We start from the raw sequence: 14,089 nt of genomic DNA, 5'->3' as shown, positions 1-14,089 counted from the left end.
CCACGAAAAAAAAAAAAAAATGTGCAGACTAATACTTATATTTTTCTCTCCTCTTTCCCAGGACACCCAACGCCCAGCCCGACGCCTCCCAACGGCCCGCTCTCAGACATGATGCCGGTGAGTGGATGTGCAGCAGCAATAATAGTAGTAGTAGTAGAAGTAGTAGTAGCAGCAGCAGCAATAGTAGTAGTAGACTTGCTTCCTCCTCTTCTCAGTATGTTGTCGTATTTCCATTTGCCCGTGTAACATTTTTATTTCTGTATTTTATTTTTGTTTATACTCTCACCGAGGAATGTGCGTATATTAAGCGGCTGCTGGAGGTTAAAGGTGCCCTGCCAGACCATCGCGCCGCACACCTTTCCCAACTCGCGCACACACACACACACACTAGAATCATCACTAAAAAAAAAAAGATCAATATTGAAAGTAGGTTAAAAAGAAGTTAGTTGAGAGGTTAATTAGGCAGAGCGTGCAGCCGCAACATAGGTGCCTGCCTAGCCCGAGAGAGCCCATGAAGGATTTGACGAGCTGCAGTTACCAACATTATAGCGCAAGGGAAAAAAAAAACGAATAAGCGGTACGATCTTGCCTTGTAATTGTGTGCAGGATCCAAGAAAAGATTGGCGGTAATGAGTATGTTGTGCCGCAATCTGCCAAGAACTGACGCAGGTAAAGAGTAAAGGAAGGTTGCAGAGATTCAGTTACGTGGGCAGGACAATAATAGGTGTGTGGAATATATGAGCGATGAAAAAAAAAAAAAGTTATGTGCAAAAGAAAATGTATGTAGATTTAGTGAGAAAATTTATTCTTCAATTTTATATGATTCTCTCTCTCTCTCTCTCTCTCTCTCTCTCTCTCTCTCTCTCTCTCTCTCTCTCTCTCTCTCTCTCTCTCTCTCTCTGTTAAAAATACGATAAAAGTGTTAGAAGACGGAACAAGGCGAGCTCTCTCTCTCTCTCTCTCTCTCTCTCTCTCTCTCTCTCTCTCTCTCTCTCTCTCTCTCTCTCTCTCTCTCTGTTAAAAATACGATAAAAGTGTTAGAAGACGGAACAAGGCGAGCATCACTCAGTCTCCAGGAGTACATTTAGGTAAACACACACACACACACACACACACACACACACACACACACACACAGTCGGAAGTCACGTAGAAATACAGTGCGGCTTGAGTGTGTAATTGGAGGGAACCATTTGGGTGTTTTGAAGGGAAAAAAGGAGGCGAGAGAGACAGGAAACTGCGGTCACACACACACACACACACACACACACACACACACACACACACACACACCTCTGGCAAGGCCGCGCGTTACCTGTCGGGAACGTGTTTCTGTTGAGGTGGCTCAGCTCTCTCAATGTAAAGACTGGAGAGTAACGTTTTCTTCCGCCCGTGGATGTGTTCTTTCTTATTCAAAGTCTCTCTCTCTCTCTCTCTCTCTCTCTCTCTCTCTCTCTCTCTCTCTCTCTCTCTCTCTCTCTCTCTCTCTCTCTCTCTCTCTCTCTCTCTCTCTCTCTCTCTCTCGTCTGGTGTAGTTTCTTGATCAGCTTCCTTTTCTTCTCGCCAGCGTAATGTAAGGGAGCAGAATGTGTTTTCTTATGAAACGGGGTAATCTGGACCGTGCGTGCGTGCGTGCGTGCTCCTGGATCAACACTCAGCACCTAAGACCACCTTTCCGGCGTTACTCTACAGTGTTTATCATTTTCTTCGCTCTGACTTCAGTGACTGTTTTTGCTTTTTTTTTTTTTATTTCGTAGAAACTGCCTAAGTGGCATCTTTCATCCGCTTCGGTGCACCAGAATGTTAACAGGCCTGTGCGAGGGTTTCCAGAAAGCAGAGCCTCCCCGACGTTGCCGCACAAGCCGGTCCCGATACCTAGAGTAGTGCCGAAGGAGCCGGTAAGTCCGTGGCGAGCATTTTGAGTGAATTTGACGCGCTGTTGTTGATGCTGCTGTTTTTTATGCTTCTATCGCCGTTCTCAAGCAAAAGGTCATGATTTTTTTTTACACCATCCAGCCACGTTCTCTCTCTTGCCTCCAGGAAATGAGGGCACCTCATTTCATCTATTTTCATTCTTTCCTGTAAAACCTCCTTAGGGATTTTACTTCTCCAACCCCGTAAGGTATTTATTTCCGACCTGTTTCCTGTACGGCCTTTGCCAGAGGGAGTGGAGGGTGGGAAGAGAGCCTCCTGCATTGCTGTCCTTATTATAGTCATCCTGTGGGTCAGGTCACCTCGTGAGGACCGCAAGGTCTGTTGTGGCCTGTGCATATCTCTCTCTCTCTCTCTCTCTCTCTCTCTCTCTCTCTCTCTCTCTCTCTCTCTCTCTCTCTCTCTCTCTCTCTCTCTCTCTCTCTCTCTCTCTCTCTCTCTCTCTCTCTCCCTCTCTCTCTCTCTCTCTCTCTCTCTCTCTCTCTCTCTCTCTCTCTCTCTCTCTCTCTCTCTCTCTCTCTCTCTCTCTCTCTCTCTCTCTCTCTCTCTCTCTCTCTCTCTCTCTCTCTCTTCACTCACTATTCTTCCCCTTTCCTTCCCACACGTTGTCTCCCCTCTACTTCCCTTCCCTTTCCTTCCCCTCCCCACCCCTTCCCTCACCTTGTCTCCCACTTCCCTTCCCCTCCTCTCTCCTCCCCATACCTTTTCTCACCTTGTCTCTCCCCCTTCCCTTCTCCTCTCCCCACCCCTTCCCTCACCTTGTCTCCCTCTACATCCCTTCCCCTCCCCTCCCCACCCTTCTCTTCCCTCACCTTGCCTTCTCCCATTTCCCTTCCTGTCGCCCCTCCCTTCATCCGGCACCGCGCCACACTCCCCACTTTCAACACCTTCGCCCAGCGGCGCTTCATGGGCGAGTTATTAAATGTGTGTGTGTGTGTGTGTGTGTGTGTGTGTGTGTTGGGGGGATTCATGATTTTAACATATTAGGTCAGAGAACAAAATTTTTTTCCTAGACAGACTGGCAGACAAACTGGCAGAAAGATACACACACACACACACACACACACACACACACACACACCACACACACACACACACACACACACACACACACACACACACACACACACACACACACACACACACACACACACACACACACACACACACACACACACACACACACACACACACACACACACACACACACACACCAACATACAGACAGACGAACGGACAGGTAGACAGTCAGACAGTCAAAGAGACGAGCAGACACAAGCAGGTAGGCAGATCGACTAAAGAGACAAAGGCAGACAGACAGACAGACAGACAGACAGACGAAGACATAACACGTCCCTCATAAAGGCAGCTTTGAGGGAACTCAGTAATCCTCTTAAGCACAACAAAAATCAGTCGAAAAGTTCAAATAATATGGAATCAATGTGTGTTACATCATATCCGAGTGGCACTGTGGGAAGGGAGGGGAAGGGAGAAGAAGAGAGTGGGAGGAGGAAGATAAGAGGGAGAGGTAAACGAAGAGGGAGTGGGAGGGGGAAGCCATGAGGAAGAGGGAGAAGAGAGTGGGAGGGGAAGGTAAGCGGGAGAGGGAGGAGGAGGGGAAGGTAAGAGGGAGTGCCATATTGTCGTTTTCGCCCTCATTAAATTCAGGTGGTGTTCCGCCCCAGGTGGGCTTCCCGCGTGCCGCTGCGATGCCCAGGCCTTGTTCCCGCGAGGCGCGCACACGCCCTCGCCAGCTTAACCACCACCACCCCTCCCCTCCCCTCCCGTGTGCTCAGCTGAAGTGTAAAGAAAAAGAAGAGGAGAAACAAATTGGCCGAAGTCGATATGGAACGCAAGGAAACATGATGGAGGAGGAGGAGGAGGAGGAGGAGGAGCATCTATAATGTGTGTTTTTCTTTTCTTGTTTTTGTGTGTTGCAATGTTTAGGATGACGTGTTTGGTTGTGCAAGTGTTTGTCCCCTGGAGACTTAAATCATTGTAGTGGTGGTGGTGATGGTGGTGGTAGTAGTAGTAGTAGTAGTACTAGTAGTAGTAGTAGTAGTAGTAATAGTAGTAGTAGTAGTAATAGTAGTAGTAGTAGTAGTACCACCACTACCACCACCAGAAAATAGACGTATTTACCAAAATATAAACATGAAATGCCAACGACTATTGTTGATAGGTGTGTGTGTGTGTGTGTGTGTGTGTGTGTGTGTGTGTGTGTGTGTGGAGTAGGAAGCGAGACGAACTTTATCATGTCCCTCTTCCTGTTTTCACTGGGGGCGCGCGCGCGCGCACATACATACATACATACATACATACATACATACATACATACATACATACATACATACATACATACATACATACATACATACATATATATATATATATATATATATATATATATATATATATATATATATATATATATATATATATATATATATATATATATATATATATATACGCACACACACACACACACACACACACACACACGGGTGAATGAGGCAGTATGTCGCAAGCTAAGCCAGGCAAAATGTGTCAAGCCAACACATGGGAGACTGGAGAGACTGAGACAGACGAGACGAGACGAGATGAGATGAGATGAGATGAGACCATCTTGGCATCGTTTTACTCCGCTGGTCCGCCGTGAGAGCTGTGTCGTGTCGCCAGCTGCGTTGAGAATTCTTGTGTTGTACATCCAGCTGACTAGCCAGCGAGCCTTTGGTATGGTAATGATGCTATAAGGAGCCTCTGCTGGATCGCTGGACCGTCTCTTCTCCCCCTGTCCTCTGCTTTCCTCACCCTCCCGCATCGTCCCTGACCCGCCGTCCCTAAGTCAGCTTGCAGGGGGTTAGGAAAAGAGGGAAGGTCGGGGAGGTGACCTTCTCTCAAGGATCTCTGAGGTTTGCTTATAAGAAAAAAAAAATTGTGATGGGGAGGAAATGCTAGTATAAATGTAGATTTATTTTCTTTTTCATGTAAGAGTGGCACAAGTCTACGACAGCAAAAAAGAATGAAAGTCCAACTCAGGTGCCAGTCTCCCAAAAGAGGTCAAAAAGAAGCATCCAAAATTGGAGGATTAAGTGTCTTGAAATCTTCTTGAAGGAGTTCAAATCATAGGAAGAGAAAATACAGAAGCAGGCAGAGAATTCCAGAGATTACCAGAAAAAGGGATGAATGATTAATGTTTTTGCATTAGAGGTGGACAGAATAGGGGTGAGAGGAAATAGAAAGTCTTGTGCAGCGAGGCCGTGAGAGGAGGGGAGGAAGTATGCAGTTAACGTGAAAATAGCGGTAGATGGGCGGGTGAGTGTGTTAATATTAATAATCCTTAATTGATTTACCATAGCTCTGGCACGCCACGTGAGGGGAAATCCATCTCGTGCTAGAGGGAGTGATCGCCTAAGTGTTAAGGAGCCGAGCAGTGGCAAGGGACCTATAGGAGGGCGGGCTAGTGTTGTCTCAGCGGCGGCGATTGACCGCGTGTGGGAACTGACTGCGTATGGCGTGTTTAGGAAGTAAGTAAACCACGGCTGGACAGTGGGATGAAAGAAGAGACGAGTGTAGGGATGGGAGGAGGAAGGAGGCGTGTTGGGTATGTTTGGGTATGGAAGGGGGAAGTGTTGGGGCGGCGAGGGAAAGGGCGAGGGAGGGAATGTCCAAGGGCGGGAGGGAAAAGGTGCCCGTTTGCAGTGTGACGCGTCGGTCAACAGAAAGGATTTGTTTGGGTTGCGGCGCTTGAAAAGGACAGGGGGGAGAGAGAGAGAGAGAGAGAGAAGAGAGAGAGAGAGAGAGAGAGAGAGAGAGAGAGAGAGAGAGAGAGAGAGAGAGAGAGAGAGAGAGAGAGAGAGAGAGAGAGAGAGAGCAAATAAACAAAGACGGGTGGTGGAGGTGAGGTCAAGACACTAGCTTGAATCTTGACAAAAAACATAAAAAAATATAATAATGATAATAATAATAAATAAATAGATAATATATAATAATAATAAAACACAAATAACATAACATAGATACATTTATATTTTTTCAACTCCAACTTTTTTTTCTGATCCACTTATTATTCTAATCCTGACGGGGACCTGGTGGACGTGTTCCTCGTTAAGCCGCAGCACACGTCAGCGGAGCAGGGCGCGATGGAGGACGCGAGGGTGACGGGGCTGAGGCAGAGATGACGGCCGAGACGGGAGCTGTGCATTGGAGAACAAGGCAGCGGTTACAGTCGTCCTTTATAATGAAGGAACGAAGCAGGATTGTCCGGGCGACCTCCAGGGAGCTAAAAAGCGAGATATTTTTATCAGTGGATCAGTTTCTATCCAGGATTGGGTGTCGGGCGTGGGAAGAAGGGCCGGCTGCTGAGATGTGGGGTATTGTTTGACTGTCTTACTGTTCTTAAGGTGTTTGGGTTTTCAAATGATTCATTGTTTTAGCTTTTTTCTTTTCTATTCATAATATACTTTTTTCTAATGGTAACTCTTTGGTGCATGCCAGAAACACAGTCAGGATGAGGTATAGAGACTTGGAATAGGTAAACTTTATATACTATCTGGTGATTGCACTTTGCGCTTTTGTAATTTTAACTTTTTAACTTTTTAAATCAAACAAAGGGGTTGGGGGAGTGGACGCCTGGGGGAGCGGCAGCTAACGGTGCACAACAGCCTGACGTGAGACTTCGCAGATCCACTCCCTCTTCACATTTTTTTCTCTCACCTTCAGATTATTTTCGTTTCATTTCAATCAGTCTCATTTCATTGTTCGCGCGATAAAATGAAAGAAAAAAAGTGACGCGTGGCCTCAGCTGCGTCAGGAAACCATGAAGTAACAAAGGGTGATTATATAGAGGAACCATTCGTTTGATATTGACCTGAGTAAAGACTGGACTGATCGCAACGCACGCACCGCTTACCAACCCACCTGCCCAGTCAGTCTGTCGAGAGTGGAAGACAGCGTAAGAGTGAGTGAGAGTGAGTGAGTGAGTGGAAGCCAAGTCAGCCAACTCGAACGAAGAAAGTGATAGGTCAGAATTTAATTTAATATCGCGAGGTGTTTTCTTACGTCATTTTGAAGCTATTGAGAAACACAGTTATTGATATTTCTTTTTTCTTTTTTTTATATATATAGAGTGCGTGAGATGGATCATTTAAGGATACTGTGAACCTTGAGAAAAATAGTGGCTTTATGCAGCTTCTCGCCAAGAATTATTTTAGAGAGAGAGAGAGAGAGAGAGAGAGATGAGAGGAGAGAGAGAGAGAGAGAGAGAGAGAGAGAGAGAGAGAGAGAGAGGAGAGAGAGAGAGAGAACTAAATAAAAGGAGGGAAGTGTGTGTTTTTAGGGGTAGTGCCAGACAATGGTGTGGAGGGTGACAGTGGTAATTGCCCTTGACCTTGATTATTTTCCATCTGTTTCTCCCCTACACGAGCAGTACCGTCCCCTGCAGCCTTCACCATCCACGCTGTTCCCACACCCTTCTGCCATTCCCAGCAATCTTGCAGTTAACAGAAATGCAATATTGATGATGGTAATTGTGGTGTGTCGATGGTTGTGAATTTCTCTCTCTCTCTCTCTCCTCTCTCTCTCTCTCTCTCTCTCTCTCTCTCTCTCTCTCTCACTCTCTCTCTCTCTCTCTCTCTCTCTCTCTCTCTCTCTCTCTCTCTCTCTCTCTCATTTATTTTCCCATTTATTATCTTCTCTCCTTTTCTCTCCTCTTCTTTCTCGACACATGCACGAACATTTGGAGCTTCAAGTCATATCGACGCAATAAAGGAAAACAGGGAAGGGACCAGGGACGCAAATTACCCTGCAGGACCACCGCGATGGGCCGCCACATTAGCATTAATCGTTCCACCTAAACCCTCAACCGCTGCTGCAAATTAAGCCCGCAAATTGAAATCTATGTTAACGTGGCCAGGTTTGTGTGTGTGTGTGTGTGTGTGTGGTGTTGGGTGAGGGACGAGAGAGAGAGAGAGAGAGAGAGAGAGAGAGAGAGAGAGAGAGAGAGAGAGAGAGAGAGAGAGAGAGAGAGAGAGAGAGAGAGAGAGAGAGAGAGAGAGAATGAGAATCAGATAAAAAAAATTCACATTCAAGTAAAAATTATGATAGAGGAAGACTTGAATTGGAAGGACGAGGAGAGAATCGTGTGGTATTCACATGCTTATCACCTTGAGTGTGTGTGTGTGTGTGTGTGTGTGTGTGTGTGTGTGTGTGATGGTGCGGCACGCTGTCACCTGTGCTGGTGTATTTCAAGGATGCACATCAACAAGGAAGCGGAGAAAGTGTGGAAGGGACGGATTAAGGCGAGAAAAAGTAAAGAAAACGAAAAAAAAAAATACCACCAATTGACTGTAATTTTTGGTACTCTCCGCCATGTACCTTAGTAGCCGAAGAACGTATAGACGCAGAAGCACAATTCATTCACGTGCACTCATTACTCAAGGTTAACGTGGTCGCGGCCTCTCTCGCACGTGAGGCGCATGCAGTCATTGGTGTATTTTTGTGTACCTGGTCTTGGAGGCCCCGCGAAGACGACACTTGCCGTGTGAGGGATATTAATGGAGGCTCACTGTGCATGGAGGTTTCTTTTTACTGTCTGGAAGGGAAGGGAAGGCAATCGTGATGAGTGTAGTGCACGGGAAGGGGAAGAGCAGCTTTAGATTGGTTGGGTATGTTCTGATTTGCATTAATTGTTGAGTACTTCAGTGTTTGAAATGTGACCTGCTGCTTGTGGCTGCTGCTTGAGAGAGGGTCTTTCAGGTTGTTCAATTTAGTGTGTGGCAGCGATGTGAGCGAGGAGAGGCGGCGGCGAGGGTGACGACCACAGGAATGCCCCGGCCTGGGTAATGAACGTCGTCTGATGAACCAGCAATGGAAGCTAACGTGTGTGCGTGTGCGTGTGCGTGTGTGCGTGTGTGTGTGTGTGTGTGTGTGTGTGTGTGTGTGTGTGTGTGTGTGTGTGTGTGTGTGTGTGTGTGTGTGTGTGTGTGTGTGTGTGTCGTGGCACCTGGCTACAAAAAGAGGACCACAGACTGGCTCACAGGTAATCCATTCATGCTGCCTATTAATTTTGTGATGAAAGACACGCCGCTGCCTCCAGGTCAAGCAGGGGAGGGAGGTGGGCTGGATTTACATCTCTGTATAATAGTTCAGCCAACAAAGGAACACCAACTGCAGTCACCTTTTTCTTCCTCCTCCCGCCTTTCCCGCCCCGTTCCTCCCACCTTTCCCACCGTGTTCCAGGCATCCAGCAGAGATACCGTAGGAGGGGAATTTTATAGTGGAGGTTCTCGATGTTCTTTGTTCCCACCACCTGGTTGGGGATGCACACGTAAATGGGTGTTCATGGGCGTCCTTCTTACTTAAGAGGTGGTGAGGGCAGGGCGGGGCGTGGCTCGCTGGCCCTCAAAGTGGAAGGCTGAAGAAGAAGGTTTGCATACAGGGCACAGCGGGCGAGGAGGCGAGTGAATGGTTCGGATAAGTCCGCCCGGACGGTGCCTTAGGTGGGTGTGAGCGGTGCCGTTGCTCAGCTCACACTCCTGGTTTATGCAATACGCGCCCCGCTCTTTGTCTTGGCGAGCAGCTTATTAATCTTAATAGATTAGCGATTCATTATGACATGATTCACACAAGCGGGGGTCTAATACAAAGAGAATTTAACTTACGCGTTGCTTCACGAGCTAGATGCGCATGGAATACATATGTTCTCGCCTTCGTGCAAGAGACTCGGTAAATCCCCTTGTGTATGTTCCTCGTGCTGCTGCTGGCATGCTTTCTTTTCTGTTGTATATTTCTGTGGGCCTTCGGGGACTCCACGGTGACTCTTGGGCTGTGCGTCGAGAAGCCTTTGTAATTGGAGGCGTGCAACACAAGACTGGCTGCTAACTCTGGGGGGGAGAGAGAGAGAGAGAGAGAGGAGGAGGAGAGAGAGAGAGAGAGGAGGAGAGAGAGAGAGAGAGAGAGAGAGAGAGGAGAGAGGAGAGAGAGAGAGAGAGAGAGATCGTCGTATTAGTCCTATATACATACAACACATCAAATACATAGTTTTCAAAATGGAGAACTTATTTTTTTTTTCGCAATAATAGTAAGAAAAAGTATAATTTCCTTTCTGCCATGTGAAACTTGTGTGTGTTCGGCCTCGCCTCCCAGGAGTGGTGCCAAGGGGCGGCTCTAATGGCAATGAAGTGCAGGTGGGAGGTGTTGCCTGAATATGACTGGCCATTAGCGCGATGAAACTGACTGCCGCGCTGCTTAATGTTGCCGTTTTATTAATACAGATTTCATACTAATGCTAGTGCTTGAGAAGACCTGTGTGTGTGTGTGTGGTGAGAGAGAGAGAGAGAGAGAGAGAGAGAGAGAGAGAGAGAGAGAGAGAGAGAGAGAGAGAGAGAGAGAGCACTGTCGCCACTCAAAAGTTTAATATGAATAATTCTCTCTCTCTCTCTCTCTCTCTCTCTCTCTCTCTCTCTCTCTCTCTCTCCTCTCTCTCTCTCTCTCTCTCTCTCTCTCTCTCTCTCTCTCCTCTCTCTCTCTCTCTAAGATTTTAAACATTTCAACACACCACCACCACCACCACCACATGCCTGTTCCTTGCCTTCTTTCTGTTGCACTCTCTCTTACTCTCAGATTTTTGTTCTTGATTCAATTACATTTCCCTTCCTTCTTGTACAACACCAAGGCTCATTCAGACCCTTGGCTGCCTTCTCTCTCCTCTCACTTGTGAATTCTTTTTTTGTAATTCACTTCCTGACTTTTTATAATATTTTGCTTCTTTTCTCCGTGTGTGGGTAGCGGATCGATGTGGCGGGGTCCCTTATCAGCTGCCCCCACCTGCTGGAGGTCGTTGTGGCGGGGTTTATGAGGGCTGTTCCGGTGGTAATGCTGCAGCCAGGGAGTTAGAAAGGTGTTGGCTTGCCTCTTAAGGGACGTGGGCCTGGGAGATACAAGGGAAAGGATGCTGGAAGTAGGAGATACTATTGAGAAAACTCGAACCTGGTATAAGAAATGCATGGAAGAAAGATTGAAATTGGTGAAGTATTTTGACAGCACAAGGTAGTGTCATCTTTAGGTAAAAGTACAACTTACACGCACACAGTTTTGCGTTTTCATCACCCAGGCTTATTCCAGGTTAGAGGTTTCTCAACGGTACTAAGGCAAGGAGTCTACATGGAGCCGGGAGGTAGAGAAGGAAGGTATATGATAGCTGTGGTGAGACTTTGGGGAGAGTACTGTGATAGAGGCCATGCGGTAGGGTTGTGCAGGGGTGAAGGGCTTGAGAGAAGTTTAACCCGTTCCCAACGAAATAAGGAGGGAGTTAGGAAGTGAGTTACGACGGAGTAAGGGCAGATGAAAATAGGAAAGTCTTTTACACATCGTTCTTTCTTCTCTTCCTCTTCTTATTTACGTAGTATGCTTCCCTTCTCTCCTTTCTTCCGACCCTTCTCCCTTCTCATCCTCTTTCTTTATGTCTTTCCTCCCTTCCCTCCCACCTCTCGTCCTTATCGTATGTTTTTCCTTCCCTCCCTTCCTTCTGTCCTTCCCTCCTCCCACGTACACTTACCCTCCTTCCTCTAAAACCTCTTCGGTGCAAAGATGGAAAGGGCGCTGGAATCTCTTAGCTGGCTAATGCAACAACTAAGCTCCTGTTCCCACGCGGCGCTGTTTAGGGAGTCGGGTGAAGAAATGAGTGGGTGGTTGGTGTCCGTCCTCCCGTCGTTCGTTGCAAGCAGGGGTGTTGGGGTGGGCAGTGTGGTTGGTAGCTGGTGGTGACTGGTGATAAGGCGTGAGTGAAAGACGGATAAGATGCAAGTCATGAGCAGTAAGTAACCAACCCACCGACATCATTGCTTCACTCTAGTCCACTTCTGAAACGCACACAACACACACACACACACACACACACACACACACACACACACACACACACACACACACTATAATATTATCTCCATCTTAAGTTGGTATTCTTTGGTGCATTAACCTGTAAATTAACATCGACATGCACAAGGTTATAACTACTATTGTTCCTTAAGTGCCTTTGTTTTTCTGTGTGTGTGGGGGGTAGGGGCTCTACAGAGGCCAGGGTGAGAGGCGAGAAGGATTCAAGGGGGGATAAATAAGTACGTAGCTGCCAAGTCACACAAAAACACCCGTCAAAGCAACTCTGGATAAAATCATTCTCAAGGCCCACCACGCAAGGCAGGGCAGGGAAACCAATAGTACAGGCGTCCATCACCCGAGCCCGAGACTTGACTGGTGGAAGGGAAGCAGGGAAGCCTCGAGGTTGAAGCACTGCACGAAGAGTATCAGGGTGTCAGGGCGAGGTTTAGTACAACGCCACTGTTACGCCGCGGAAAGTAGCGATGAGGAGAGAGAGAGAGAGAGAGAGAGAGAGAGAGAGAGAGAGAGAGAGAGAGAGAGAGAGAGAGAGAGAGAGAGAGAGAGAGAGAGAGAGAGAGAGAGGGGGGGGGCGGAGGTGGACACTGGCTGGACACCCCACGTGATTCATCTGCACCCTCCTCCCCTCCTGCACCATCACCTTACTAGGACATCACGTGGATGGCATTTAAAACACACACACACACACACACACACACACACACACACAGTTAACTACCACCTCAAGCTCTCTCCTCGACCACATCGTAGCCCCTCTCTCACTTCGATCAAGAACCTTCCCTCAGTTACACAAACAACCCGCTCGCCCTTCAGTGATGTGTTCCTTAGGGGGGGGAGGAGGAGGGGGTGAAGGGGGAACAAGAGGGTGGTGGTGGCCTCGGGATGGTCAAAGCATAGTACTTCTATTCAAACACGCTGCATCATATTGTAATTACCTGGTTTACTCTCCTTTATATCTTTACTCGCTATCCACGTAAGCATGAAAGTAGTCATTGCCGCTACAGAGAAGGTATGGTGTCTTATCCTCCCCTTCCTCCTGCCGTCGTCGTCGTCAGGTCCTCTCCTCTTCCTCCTCTCCCTGTGTCATCTCTTTCTCCTTACCCTTCATCATCGTCTCTTCTTCCTCCTCCTTAACCTTCATCATTGTCTCCTCCTCCTCCTCTTCCTCCTTACTCTTCATCGTCTTCCCCCCCATTTCCTTCGTCGTTCCTTCCTCTTCCTCTTCCTCTAGCAGTACATCATTGTCTCTTCCTCCTCATCCCCGTTTGCTGTTATCATCGTCTTCTCTTCCCCCTTCATTATCATCATCGTCATCATCATTTCTCCCTTTCCTCCTAATCATCATTCTCCCCCTCCTCCTCATACAACAAATTAATTAGTAACATTATTGTAATCTCTATTATTTTTTTGTCTTGTTTTTTTGTTTTTTTCCCTCTCCTTGTTTGGCGCTCTTGTGGAGTTATCGTGCCGCATTTCAAGGGGAGGCGGGACAAGGAAGGGGGCGAGAAGGAAGGGAGTAAAGGATGTTGAGGAGCAGCGGGATAGTAAAATGATGCCTTGGAGTCTCCTTAACAGCGCACACTTACGATGTCTGGTGAGGAGGCGGAGAACGCAAATGAAAATAAATAGTAGTGATTCTTGAGATAATTCGTGTTAGTGATGTTGACAAAGAATGGTGCGAGATAATGATGTAATTAGTGATGACTATATAAAGATGAAGACGGTGATTACTGTGGAATGCTGCTGGTGAGGACGAAGTATGTAGAACAGAACAGTAAAAGTTAGTAGTAATAATAACAGGCAGTAGTAGATGGTGGTTGTTATTGTAGGTAGTAGTAGTAGTAGTAGTAGGACCGCACGATATTCGGATCATTAATAGGTGACACAGTAGATAAAAATTATGATTGCTTGACAAAGCATTAATTTCATGTACAATCATTTAGCATTTATGTTATGTACTTTTCCCGGGGTTATTGTGAAAGGGACCTCCGTTGAATATATGGATAGTCGTGTTGCCAGTGCTGATAGTAATGAGTGTGTGGAAAGTAGGCGTCACCAGAGAAAGATAGTTAATGGCGGTGGTGATGGTGGTGGCTGGCAGCGTTCTCAAATATCTCTGCGCCTCGTCTCGCCTCCATTACTTTGAACAAGTTCAAGTTATTGGAATCTTTTTGAGTCTGGTGATTTTTTTTTGTTTTTAACTAGGAATCCTCACCATAGAAGAAACATTCGTGAGAACCATTTCAGTCAAATGGTTAAAATA

The 14,089-nt window shown here is 47.0% G+C and overlaps 1 protein-coding gene across 5 annotated transcripts in view; it reads left to right on the top strand.

Annotated features, from left to right (window-relative positions):
* LOC135101234 (tyrosine-protein kinase Btk-like) overlaps nucleotides 1–14,089 on the top strand; it is a 139,308-nt gene that overhangs the window by 113,361 nt on the left and 11,858 nt on the right. For 3 of the 5 annotated variants that reach the window (XM_064004898.1, XM_064004899.1, XM_064004901.1), the window contains one exon: nucleotides 62–117. In XM_064004898.1, coding sequence (XP_063860968.1) covers nucleotides 62–117 — 56 coding nt within the window. Of the gene's footprint in view, nucleotides 1–61; nucleotides 118–1,757; nucleotides 1,899–14,089 lie in introns of all 5 variants that reach the window. The other 2 variants (XM_064004896.1, XM_064004900.1) reach the window with 1 other exon arrangement.

The sequence above is a fragment of the Scylla paramamosain genome, chromosome 6, assembly GCF_035594125.1.
Source record: "Scylla paramamosain isolate STU-SP2022 chromosome 6, ASM3559412v1, whole genome shotgun sequence".
Taxonomy (NCBI): Eukaryota; Metazoa; Arthropoda; class Malacostraca; order Decapoda; family Portunidae; genus Scylla; species Scylla paramamosain.
Note: the sequence above shows the minus strand (reverse complement) of the source record. Positions and strands in the feature narration are given on the sequence as shown.